At 38.0% G+C, this 13,835-nt stretch overlaps 1 protein-coding gene across 1 annotated transcript in view; it reads right to left on the reverse strand.

Annotated features, from left to right (window-relative positions):
- Window positions 1–13,835, reverse strand: part of WDR49 (WD repeat domain 49) — a 141,779-nt gene that overhangs the window by 48,541 nt on the left and 79,403 nt on the right. Inside the window, exons 8-9 of the mRNA XM_057737806.1 lie at window positions 6,492–6,656; window positions 3,009–3,124 (exon numbers count right to left, since the gene is read on the reverse strand). Coding sequence (XP_057593789.1) covers window positions 3,009–3,124; window positions 6,492–6,656 — 281 coding nt within the window. The remainder of the gene's footprint in view (window positions 1–3,008; window positions 3,125–6,491; window positions 6,657–13,835) is intronic.

Here is a 13,835-nt window from a genome sequence, read left to right on the forward strand (position 1 = left end):
AATCAATCTCTGTAATCCTCAGCTTCCGTGTCTATTCAATAAACGTTAATTAACTCATTCAACAAATATCGTTGAGCATCTGATAAGTACCAGACACTTATATATATATTAAATGTATACATATGTATACCCATTTATTAAATGCTATATATATATATATTCCTAGGTTAAATAAAATGCAGAAAATGAAATAGCACAAAGACAAAAGGGGGCATGTTTCCACTCTGGGAGTAAAGAGAAATGTTCTGTGGAGAAATATATGAATGAGACTTGAAAGAGGAATAAACATTAGCCACATGAAAAATATTTGGAGAGAGTTCTAGACAAGGGGAGAGAATGGAGGCATGGGGGTGTGAAACAGTACAGTTTGTACAGAAACACTCTGACAGCAGGTTGCTATCTGAGTTTAGAATATATACAAGAGTGGCTGAGTGTGAAGCTCAGAAGAAGTCCAGGCCAGGAAGAGCTGTGTGGGTTTTTGGGTTTTTTTTTTTTTTTTGGAGACACTTTAAAAAGTATTAAACAAGGAAGTGACATAGACGGACCTGACTGTAGAAAGAAAGCATTGTATAAATCATTAAAATGAGCAAATCTATTTAAGAATTAAAAGGGAGGCGTTACTAGAGGAAAGGACAAATGAGAAGGCTGTGACAATACTCATCTATGTAGAAATGATGTTCTGAATTATACAGTTTAGGAGTAATGGGAACAGATTTGAAAAATATTTAGATTATAAAATAGATAAGGTTTAGAGAGGACTTGGTTGTAAAGTTGAGTAAGAAGGGAAAACCGAGGTGGATGACCAGGATGTCTAGCTATTAACTGAAGCTCCGAATCTAAGAGAAGAAGCAGGTTTGGGGAAAGGGAATGAGTAATACACTCAGTTTAGAATATGTAGAATTTGGGATTGCAGTCAGACACATCCAGCAAGCAAACAGATAAGGGAGCTTAGAGAGATAAGAGCTGAAGATAGAGGTTTGCGATATCTATAAAATATTGCCTACCTTCCAAGATAAAGCTAAGGATTAGGTTAGATAACGTATGTAAAGTGTGTAACGCTACAAAGCACTATGAATAAAATAAATTGCATGGTATATTTATGCACCTAACTCAATAATGTAATTTCTATTCCATCTTGGGCAGAATTATCAAACCAATTTCTTTATTTAAATAGAACCTAAAGTTAAAGTTACAGTATAACTTAACAGCCTCCTCTGGGTTTTAAAGAAAGCTTAATAAGCTGACTGTCAATCTTCCAGTTATTTCTTCTCAAATCACTAAACTATTATGGAGTTGGCTTAAAGGACCATCCTCCCCAAGCCATAACCAAACAATTGACCTGTTCTCTTGCCTCTTTTGTTAAATGCCTCTTGGTTAAAAAAAAAAAGGCCCTGCAAAGATCCTGCAAAATCCTAATCCTAATGTAGGACCTTCTACTTAGGAAATATAATTTTTAAATTCATCAACACGAAAGTAAAACAATATAACTGGGAATGCATTCATTCAACTCTCAGTTCCACCTACGGGATCCAAGTCCCGACAAACTCGAGGAAGATGGAAAACATGGAGGAAAATGAGAGGAGTGATAAGGTTTCCCCCACTCATTTCGATCTTCCCCAAAATTCCTCCCGAACATTACAGAAAGTGACCACCCACCAATACAGATTAGATCATTGGGTGTTCCTTTAAACTACTTTTAGATGACTCTATATATCTAATCTTTAAAAATCTCCCCCTGTAACCAATAAAAAAACTTACATTTGATGCTATTTCTAACCCTGGATGTCTAAAAAAATATAACTAAGAAAATGGTGTCTCCATAGTTTTGACTAACACTGATTAATTTTTAAAGTTCTTTTTTGTTATGTTCAAAGTTCATAGTGGCTCAGCTGTATACTACACATCTATCCTGCCATGATATTAGAGAATTTCACTTATTCATTGCCATAGCCTAATTATAGAGATCATCAGGCCATAGTCTACTGGAGTGGTTATGAGTCACTAACAATGCTCCCAGGGATGTGAAGAAGCTTTGTCTCTCAAAGGTGAGGATGATTAAATTAGTTCTTAATAGCACCCAGAATAATCTAAACTATGCTTTCTTTCCTTATAGTCAAACTACCCCTGAAAACTAAGCTGTGTGGCAGTATATTTTCTAGTCTGTGTGTTCACATTTGCACTAAACAAAAGCCTTCCCTATGACTGATAAAAATCCTCAAATAAATATTGCTGGTTTTCTAGGTATAAAATCTGATTTAATCATAGCTTCAAACCATTAAGATAATATTTCTATAGCGAATAACCTTGGGCAAATCACCTATTAGAGCAATATTTTGTGAACAGTTGAATTTATGGACAATATATTTTCAAAACATATCACACTTTAATTTTTCTAGTGCTTATACAATGCATTAGAAAAGGCCCTGTTTATGATCCCTTAGTTCTCTCAGGAAAAGAGGAAAGAAAAGTAATTTTCCTTATAATGAAATGGAAAAATTGCTCCTTAAGAACAATAAGTGGGCTGTGAAAGGCCCTTCTCTGCACTGATGTGAAGGAGGTGCTAACACAGACTTAAGCAGGCTGTTCTTGCCCCTCTTGTGCTGCAATTTAAACTAAGTAACAAGAGAAGAAGGAATGGGTTCCTTTTACAGTTGAAGGAATGCAATTTACACATTAAGAATTTATTGACTATAAAATTTGGGAAACTTTTGGATTTAATACCCAGGAAGTAGTGTTATGTTTCTATCTGGAATGGTTATAGAAAAAGACAGATTCCCAAAGCCAGGAGAAAGCATTGTAAGACTTCTCAAAGCCACTCAAGCTACATGATCTTAAAATATTTTATTCACAAGCATTCAGTCACTTCCAAGTAGTTTCACACACCTAGGTCACCAGCAAGTTAAAGACTCAGAATCAGTCAGGATTTATATGTTTTTTCTTTTAGATTTTGATTTAAATAAAACTTTCTCCTTTTACCTTCCTATGATTTTGCATGTAGCACATCATACCTGTCCCAGCCTGTAACCAGGATTGTCTTCTTAACAACCAGAATGTGTGAAATATCCACAGCGCCCTCTTGCCCAACATTTAGTATGTGGTGACAATAGCCATTGAGATCCCAGACCTTTAAAAAAAAAAATTTAAATCACCTTTGAGATAAGAAAAGAAAGTGTCTTCTTCAGTGAATACAGTAACAGGGTATAATAGGATTATTTTAGACTTTTCTGTTTACATTCTAGCCTAGGGTTGATTCATTTGAGATAAGTAATAATTAAAGAAAACCCTCTCACTATTTAGATTTAGCTGTTATATTTATTACTCTATTTGTAACCATATCAGTCTATTCTAATAATAGTTGATTCAAAGGCTACACATAAGTGTATATTTTTAAGGGGGAGACGGTATAAAATCATGATTAGCCACATTTTGGAGTCTGTCAAAATCCTGGTTCTTTCCCCAAGTGCCTTTCTAAATTTTGGTTTCCTTATTTATGACACAGGACCTTTACTCTTTAGGCATGCTTGGAATTTTAAACATCTAATACAGAGCCTGAAACACAGTCATCACGACCTAGGTTTCCTATCTTCTGCCAATAAAACCTCCTGTTAAAAGGGGGTGCCAGACCCAAGCCCACAGAAGCACAAGCCATCCTAGTTTACCTCCTCAGGCAGTGGGTAAGGATGTGGACCTAATAGGTATATTTTAAGCACGAAGGTCTTTAGGTCAGCAGCAGTTAAACTAAGCTCTGCTATGAAAAATTATTGGTGCATCATTAAAAGGCAAGTTGACACTTTCTATCAAGATTAAAACGCATATACTCTTTGCCTCAAAAATTTAACTTCCAGAAAATCACCACGCAGAAACACTCATATGTATGAAATGACATATTTTGAAGGATATTCTGGAAGTATTGTTTACAAAAGCTAAAGACTTGAATCAGCTTAATTGCTCACTAACGAGGGACTGACATCAGAATATGGAATAGCTACATATAACTATTAAGAAGAATGAGTCATCTCCAAGTGTCTAAGCTTTGCCCAGAGTTGACCAGCTATGGAACTGTAAGTAAGTTGCCTTATCTCCTTGGGCTTCAGTTTCCTCATCTGGTATAATAATACTACCAACCATATAGAAGGGGGTGTGTGTGTGTATGTGTGTGTGTGTAAAGTGCTTAGGACAGTGCCTAGTTCATAGTAACCATGCAATAAAATTTAACTAGCATTATTCTTATTGCTGTTTGCATTCATATGAATCAATGTCCAGTACAGGAAAATGCAAAATGCAGAACAGCATGGACAGCCACTGAGAAACAAATGGTACTCATAGTCTAGAAAGATGTACAAGAAACTAGTAACACTGGTAGCCACAAAGGAGGAGCTGGGAACAGGATGAGAAAGAGATTTTCTTTTCACTGTATATCTCTTTTCTGTTTAAAATTTTATTGTATGCATACATTATTCAAAACATTAATTAATTTAAAAACAGATATTTCAAAACCATGATAAATAGGGCAATACTTTAAAATCTTTGATTGCATAGGTACTGAGTTTTGGGTTCTAAATTATAAATGAGATTGGAAAATATCATTCATTCTTGTTTCTTCATAGAATATGGCCAGCGCAGCTAAACCTTAATTTATGGATCCTACATAGAGCTTGCCAAATTTCAGAAATCTGCTGTGCTGTTTTGATAAAGGCAAATGTACCTTCAAAAGCTGTGATTGTGGTACTATATTCACATTAACTTCTAAGAGGCCAAGACTTGAGCTGAGACATTGAAGGGTGCACATGCTTTTCACCCATGTCTCTTTGTTTTCCTCTAAATATGGCTCTTATCAAGCCCACCCAAAAACCCACAAAAAAGTACTGTAAAGCCCTGACTGTTCCCAGATCCTATCAAATCCCTTAGCTGGGACCATTTTAGCAGATATCTACAAGTCTGCCCTACTCTGGACTCTGTGACCAGTTACTTTCCAATATAGGGGTAAAAACAATCTCTTTTTCAGTTCAGCCTTGTATTGGGGCCTGGTAAGTGGGATTCTCACTTGTTCCTTTTGCCTCAGCCACTGTCTTAACATTCCAGTTCCAGTCATTCCCATTTTATTCCACCTTGACTATTGGGATTGAGATTATCCCTTTACCTTTCTACATTTTACCAGTTCTCCCATGAACTAGATTGCTTTACTGAAACCCACGCTCCCAGTCCATACCTCATGCTATTAACATTCCCAGAGGCAACATTCTGATGATTTCCAGACATTCTCACACACTTCACACTGACTGTTGCAGGCTGGAACCCCCTAAATACTTGCCCCCAACTACCATGATGTTCTACCTACATAGCCAGGTAGTTTTCAACTACCCTCCCCTGCTGCCTCCTGAATGCATCTTACACTCTAACACAGAAGGCACCTCTAGTTAATAGCCTTCTGACCCCAGTTAGGACAGAAACTTGAGAACCATTCAAAGCTTATTCAGGAAACTGCCTTCCGGTTTTTTTGTTTGTTTGTTTTGTTTTTGCTTTTTATTACTGGTTTTGTTTTTTGTTTTTTGTTTTTTTTTTAGCTCTTTATTGGAATGTAATTGCTTTACACTCTTGTACCAGTTTTTGAGGTACACCAAAGTGAATCAGCTGTATTTATACACATATATCCCCATATCCCCTCCCTCCTGCCACTCACCCCCCACCCTCCCCGTCCTGGCCCTCTAAGACATCACGTTGCCGCAAAGTGTCACAAGTCATCTCCAATCCAACACTGTCATCACTCTCAGAGCTGAGGGGAGCAGAGAAGATTCACCAGGGAGCATGATTTCCAACTGTAGGTCTCTAGTTTTGCTTGAAATTTTGATCATCTTTGCAAAGTAAGATAGCACTTTCTTCCCAGAAGAAATTAATAATAGCTACAAAATTTAAAAACTAGGAGGAGAAAGTAGTGTTAGTTTAAGATGGATAATGAATAAGATTATGACTGTTCTTCCTACTAGCCTTCTTTACTATCTTACCTTCCCAAAGAAAGGTAAGATAGTAGAGATTACAAAACAGGTTGATTTTTAAATATTCATTTTCTGAAAAATTTGCATCTATGCCATTTTAAAAGTGTACTTACTTGCCTTGATTTCTCATTTTATGAACCAAAAGGAAAAAGAAAACTAGAGACATTAGTTGAAGCACATGAAAAATTATTCAGGCCTCTTATTCCCCAAAGTGGTCCTCTATCCAGAACACTGGAAAAAGCTTTCTGAAATAAGGAAGCCAAGTTGTGTTTTGATTCTAAATAATTTATTCAGAAAAATCATTTATTCATGTTTCCACAGAGGTTTATTTTCCTAACAGCTTTGTTATTAGATGCTTTGGGTTACTTCGCTCTCCTTATCTCATCTCTCTTCTTGCAAGGCCAAAAATACCAACACAAATATAGCCAAAGCTGTGTCTCCTCACACAATATTTTAGCCCCCTCATATCTGGATAGAAAAGCGTCACTGTGTTCGCACCTTTACGGTCCCATCTGTGCTGCCAGTCAAAAGCCGTGTCTCATTTGCATCCAGGGCCATCGTGCTGATTTCTGCGTTGCCATGGCAACCAGTAAACTGTTTGATTTTCTGCCCAGTGTCTATCATCCAGAAGGAAACAGTCGACCCCACATCAGAGCTGATTACCTATGAGACAAAGACATTGTAGAGAAATTATAGTCCCAGAATCCACCATTTTTATTTCAATCAAAATATCCAGCCTGCGCATTTCCACTAGTGAGATCCTCCAACAGTTAGAGACAATTTTGTAACGTATTTGCTTTCTTTTTGTTAAGCTGATAACATTTCAATTTCTAGGCCAGAACTGAGGTAATGAAGTCATGATTCTCTTTATCAGAAAAGATAGGAATCTTCTTTCCTTACCCACTGTTCAGCTTAGTGTCTAGAGGCCATCCTGAAATCGAATCCTACTGAAAATAAACTTATAAATCTTTCACATTTAGATGACAAAGCTGATTTTATCAGTCATGATGCTCTGACACTATTTGCTATATGAAAAGAAACCTTTTATTATATATCCGCTTCCATTTAGCATTCAGAAAGGAAAGCACTGCAAGCCATTATGGGGAAAAGTTCATTTCAGCAAATTGCTAGAGCTATTGCTTCTAATGCCATTAGCCCCTTTCTTCCTTTTTTCCTTTCCTATTTGTGTATATTTTTACAACTAACACAATTATTGATGGGTCACAAAAAACAAAGAACACAAGAAGGCTAAATATAAATCTGCATATACACCCCGCAAGGAAGACAGCAAAACAAATGCAAGAAAGGATTGTATTATATATAATAGTCCCACAGTAAGAAATTTAACAGTGGCAAGTAGATGGCTAATTTCAGCTCTAGGTATTTAGGCAGCCTGTAAGAGATTTATAGATTAAAACTACCTTGCCCATATGACTTTGGGACCCGATGGAATGAAAGAAGAAACAAAAAGACACTAAACATAAAAATGTGTAGATTGAAAGTTGCCTGAAGCGATATCTAGATTTTAAGAAAATTTAAAGTGTGTCTTTATCCACTTAGGTATTGATTCCCAAAGTATACATATAAATTTATTACGATTATGTTAGAGTGTCAAGTGGTTATAATTAAATGGGTTACAATTTATCAAATGTATGTTCAGAAGGCCTGGATAACTGGCTGTCGTGCATGTACGCACTCTTTCATTCACTCTACGGCATTCACTCAACGTCCGCTGGGCACCAGCTCCGTGAGGGCAGTGGGGCTTCACTGATGAATCCCTGCTCTTACGGGGTCTATAGTCTAGGCTTGTACACTAGAATCACTTTAAAAATCACAGTTGCGTACCAGACCAGAGACTCAGATTTAACAGGACAGGCGGTGGAATTTTTAAAGAGCTCCCCAGGTTATTTAAGTATGCAGCCTGGGTCAGGTACTACTGGGCTAGAGGGAGAAACAGACAAGAAGTAGATAAATGCCCAAGAATCCTATAAGTTTAGAGGTATCACCCCTGGGTGATCTGGGGGCACACAGAGTAAATCCATTCACTGGAATGGGGGATGGGAATAGAAGGTGAGGAGGATCGATCAGGTATTGAACACAGGAACATATATTTACTGAGTGCCAAGCCCTTTACACACACTATCTCATTTGATCTTTATAAAAACTTTGTAAGACTATGTTATCACCCTCTTTCTACCAGTGACGAAATTGAGATTCTAATCAGTTAAGTACCATTCCCAAGCTTATGTAACAAGGTTTGAATCCTGGGCCTTCTATGACAGACACATCATAAGGCCTTTCTCTATTTGAGCATCATACCCTAGATAATTGAATAATTAGAAGAGAGAACTTAGAGGCTATTCCAGGCATGAGAAACAGTAAAAGGTGTAATGGAGCCAGAGTGCAGACGATGAGATAAATGGTGGAATACCAGGTGAGGATGCAAACTGGCGACAGATATTTGAACTGCCTGATGAGCAATGCCAGAGAAGAATGGCTAGTGTGTATAAAGTTTTTTTTTTTTTAACTGGGAAAGGGTTCATAGCTTTTATTGGTTATCAGTGGCATGTATGACTCAAAATTAAGAACGATCTCTTTGTTCTTAATAAGGAGGAGAGAGAGATTGCAGTTTTTGTTTGTTGGTTTGTGAAGGTACCTCTGGCAGCAGTGTGGAAAACAAACAGGTTGTGGGAAGATCATTTAGAGGCTACTGTAATCATCCAGGTAGAGATACTCACCTAAGATCCAGAGGTAAAAAAGAAAGGAGGGCTTGAATAAAAAGGCCACCGTTTAGCAATCTTTATGCCTCAGCAAAGAACTGGTCATGAGCATGGGAGCTCTCACAGATCTTTTTTTCTCCTTGATATTACACCTCTTAATCAGACAATTTCTTAAATGATGTAAAACTATATCTATGCTACACATTTTCTCTCCCTGAAATCAAGAGTACCTTCAAAGTGTAATTACCATTACTAAACTACAGTGTAATTTCTAGAACAAATGACCTGGATCTTCATCATAATGTGACCTAATACCTTAATTATCATTCCATGTAACTGTGTTTCTATTTGCTTTGGTTTGTGCAATATGCACAGTGGTTAAGCACTGGGTCTGGAGCCAGCTTGCCTGAGTTTGAATGTCAGTGTGTGACCTTGGATTCATTACTTAATCTCTCTAAGGTTCAGTTTCCTCACCTATAAACCAGAGAGAATCATAGTCACTACCTCAAACCGTTTTTAAGAGGTTTAAGTAAGCTAACATTTGTAAAGCACTTAGCACAGTTCATGGCATACAATAAATAGGTCATAAAAGTTGGCTAGTGTTACTCTTCTACTTAAGCTTAATCATCTGACCTCTTATTTGGACTCATATCACTTTTCATTTCCAAATCAATTTAGCAAAAATACTTAATGTCTTGTTTTCTTCCAACCATGAGAGTGAATGTAGATAGTCACATTTTAGAAACCAGCTTTTTAGGTGTACGCTGACATTTAAAATCATATCACATGGGATTTTATCACATAATTATTTAAGAATTTGGATAAAGCCATGAAAACATAATATTCCAAGGTGATAGTGGTCTTTGAAGAAAGGTTAGAGGATTTTATGATTTCTATTCAAAAAGCATTTATTGAGCATCTATTATGTGCTAGGCATTTCAATACTAAAAGATGGGTATTCCCTGAGAGAAACAAAAAAAGCAAAATAAAATAAACCATATTCAAAGAAAGACTTGCTTACTTGTTCAAGACTGGCATCACTCACATTGCAAAGCATCTCATCATCCACCCACCACTTTTATCTAATGTAGACATTCTATCAGGAAAAGCCTTTGTTTTTTGGTGCTTTCCACTCCCCCTCTCCTGCCTTACCTGGCTGAGCCCCAATACACGACTCATCGTTTTTCAGCACCTTTCTCTACTCATTTCACAATTTCTCATGAAGTCTGAATCAATAATGACAGCAGCGTACAGCCAGTCAGAAATCATTTTATGACAATCTGCCTTAGGGCGCAGTCTTCCGGAAAACAATGTGCTGAAATATAAGGACTGACTATGTCACAAACACACACCCAGTATGAACCAGAATCTGCTCTCACTGTGACAATATCAGAATACAAGACTAACAAGGCAGGTGAAAAGACGTTCAAAGTCTAGTGAGAGAGGAGTGCGTTTAACATCACTTGGCAGATGAAGTGGTTTGACTACCGGTGGGTGAGGACCTTATTTTTAGCGAGCTGTTTTTATCAGCCATAAAACTCAGGAATAAGTATTGGCGTCACATTTATATGCCACATTTTTATGATACCAAGTCCCTTTAAGTTTTCAGTTTACTCCTGACTGCTTCATATCAGGTGAGACCTTAACAGTTGAGGACAGGGCCTGGGCATCTGCAGAGCAGAAATGGCACTGTCCTAGTAACTACATTCCAGTGCAGATGGACCTCGTGAGCAAATCGTTCTGAGAGAGGCACGCTCCACCTTATGTACCTGAGTGAATAATTGTTTAGGAATATATGGGTCTTCTTTATCTCTCTCATCTGAAGCGGTCAAAGCCAATCAGACAATTCTAGGAGATGTGAGGCTCTACCCATGCACCCTAATTGTCTTCTTGCTACTCCAACAACAATAAGCACTTCTGTTCTCTTTTATATGCATCTCAAGTTCTAGGTCTAAGCAAGAAGAATCAAAAATGACAGCAGCGGATGTTGCTGGCTACCAAGGGATCAGGACATTTGATTTCATGGCTGTTTATAATTTTATTTTTTTAAGTCAGTGCTGTTTATGGTCCCATAATATAAAGCAGTTTACCTCCTTTGTTTCTATTTTTGCATCAAATCTCTAGAAGTTACATCTCAATAAGTAGTAAGGTGAGGAGAATGATATCTCAGAGTACTGGTACAGACAAAGAATTCAAATATTGTAAGGCAGTCGTTCTTCATTTATAAATCTTATTTGTCAGATATGACCTCTTCATAGATCAATTTGTAACTGAATTTTTCAGTTTCATTCCTTTAGTTTATTGAACCCCTACAGAATGTAAGGCATAGGATCCAGGCATTGGGGATCCAACTGTAAAAAATTCCTGCCCTTATGTTTAGTGGGGGAAGAGAAGGGAGAGATGCAACTAAATGAGAAAAAAGGCATGCATACACACACACACACACACACACACACAGGATGTTTAGCGGTGATAAGTGTTATGGAGAAAAAAATAAGCAAGGAGGTAGAGATCACTGGGAGTGGGTGAGAAGCTGGAGGCTCTGGGAAGCTTTCCCTGAGGAATTATTTGAAGAAAGACACAACCAAGGTGAAGGAGGGAGCCAAGCAGATTTCTGGGTGAAGACAGTCCCAGGCAAAGAAAACAGCAATGCAAAGGCCTTGAGACAGTGTCCTTGGCACGTTCAAGAACTAGCAAGGAGGCTAGCAAGGTTTAGGCGGTATGAATAAGGGGAGGGGCCATGGGCTGTGACCTCCTGTGCTCCTTATACAGGTGTTCAAAACACTCCCCAATTATTTTTTCCCATTCTGAGGGTTGCCTTTTAGTCTTGTTTATGGTTTCTTTTGCTGTGCAAAAGCTTTTAAGTTTCATGAGGTCCCATTCATTTATTCTTGATTTTATTTCCATGATTCTAGGAGGTGGGTCAGAAAGGATGTTGCTTTGATGTATGTCAAAGAGTGTTCTGCCTATGTTTTCCTCTAGGAGTTTGATAGTGTCTGGCCTTATATGTAGGTCTTTAATCCATTTGGAGTTTATTTTTGTGTATGGTGTTAGGAAGTGTTCTAATTTCATGGAAGCAACCTAAATGCCCATCAACAAATGAATGGATACAGAAGATGTGGCATATATATACAATGGAATATTACTCAGCTATAAAAAGGGATGAGATGGAGCTATATGTAATGAGGTGGATAGAACTACAATCTGTCATACAGAGTGAAGTAAGTCAGAAAGAGAAAGACAAATATTGTATGCTAACTCACATATACGGAATCTAAAAATGGTACTGATGAACTCAGTGACAAGAACAGGGAAGCAGATACAGGGAATGGACTGGAGAACTCGAGGTATGGGAGGGGGTGGGGGGTGAAGGGGAAACTGAGAAGAAGCGGGAGAGTAGTACAGACATATATATACTACCAACTGTAAAATAGTCAGTGGGAAGTTGTTGTATAACAAAGGGAGTCCAACTCGAGGATGGAAGATGCCTTAGAGGACTGGGGCAGGGAGGGTGGGGGGGAATCGAGGGGGGGGCATCAAGGAAGGGAGGGAATATGGGGATATGTGTATAAAAACAGTTGATTGAACCTGGTGTACCCCCAAAAAAAATAAAATAAAATAAAATAAAAAAAAAAAAAATTAAAAAAAAAAAAAAAAAAAAAAAACACTCCCCAAACCACCAGGCACCCGCAGGGATCAGGGAACAAAGTCAGAAACATATCAATTCCCCTTTTTTGACTAATACTTATTTAGTTTTTACTCCTGCTTTGTTCTGTGTATCTTTATACACAACATTCTTTGTCCTTCATAGGAAATCTACATGGGAAGTATTAAATTCTTATTTTATAGATAAGAAAATTTTGCTTAGAGAAATTAAATTACTTAGTGGAAGGCATTGGGAACTCTGACCCTAAAACCTCACCACTTCCCTCCTTCTAAAAAATTGCTAAGAGAAAAGTACTTCAAAAAGTAGTGGAGACTGCATTGGACTTGCAGGTCCTGGTGCTGCATGCTTGGAAGTTGTCACTCCATCCTAACAATAAGTAAAATCTGCACAAACTGAAAAATCAACATCTCTTCTTAGATCGGAACGAGAAGTGAGGTCACAGGGCAGATCACTGCCCTCCAAATTGGAAAGACCAACAGGCAGATCGAGAAAATCACAACCTGCCAGAACAGAAACTCATGAACTGAAAACTCCTCAGGAAACAGAGCCAAGAGAGGAAAACCAGGACTGTAACTGACGGATCGCTGGAGGCTCAAAGTGGACGCGCCTGAGAGTTAAAAATTGGGGCTGCCAGTCATAGCGAAGCCTCACAAATTTATGTTTTATTTTGAGGTTATATACCAGGTTCTCCCTGAAAATATTAGGGAAAAACCCCCTCATACCCTGGCAGGGTCAGAGGGAAGGGGACAACTTCAATACACATCAAATAACTCTGTTCTTCTTAACAAGGTCTGCTGTCAGGAGAAAACTATTTAACCAGAGCCTACCCTGCAGGGGTTTCATCAGAGCCTAACTGACCTGGGAAAGGGAAATATCAAATTCTAGCTAATTCTAGCTTTTCTGTTTCATCGAAGTGTGGAAGACAACTGAGAAGCACATGTGCAGTGCACCGGCCAGAGGCACAGCATCACTAAAAGATGAGACCGAATCACAGAACTACAGAATGCTTCCCCTCCCCCCATACCCGATCACCACATCTCAAAAGGCCTGTTTGTAACAGTCCCTTTTACCCAGCACAACATGTCCAACTATCAAGAACAATTAAAAAACACACTAAAAGGAAAACAACACAGTTTTGAAGAAATAGAGCAAGCATCAGACTCAGGCATGGCAGGAATGTTAGAATGATCACATCTGGAATTTAAAACAGCTATTATTAACATGCTAAGGGCTCTAACGTGTACAATAGACAGCCTGTAAGAACAGGTGTGTTGGATAACATATGCAGAAAGACAGAAATCCTTAAGAAGAACAAAAATAAATGTTAAAGATGAAAAATATTGTAACAGAAATGAAGCATGCCTTTGATGGGCTTACTAGTAGACTGGATTTGGCTGGAGAAAGCATCTCTGAGCTTGAGGATAAATCAGTAGAAACCTCAAAAACTGAAAAGCA

The sequence above is a fragment of the Hippopotamus amphibius genome, chromosome 6, assembly GCF_030028045.1.
Source record: "Hippopotamus amphibius kiboko isolate mHipAmp2 chromosome 6, mHipAmp2.hap2, whole genome shotgun sequence".
Lineage (NCBI taxonomy): Eukaryota > Metazoa > Chordata > Mammalia > Artiodactyla > Hippopotamidae > Hippopotamus > Hippopotamus amphibius.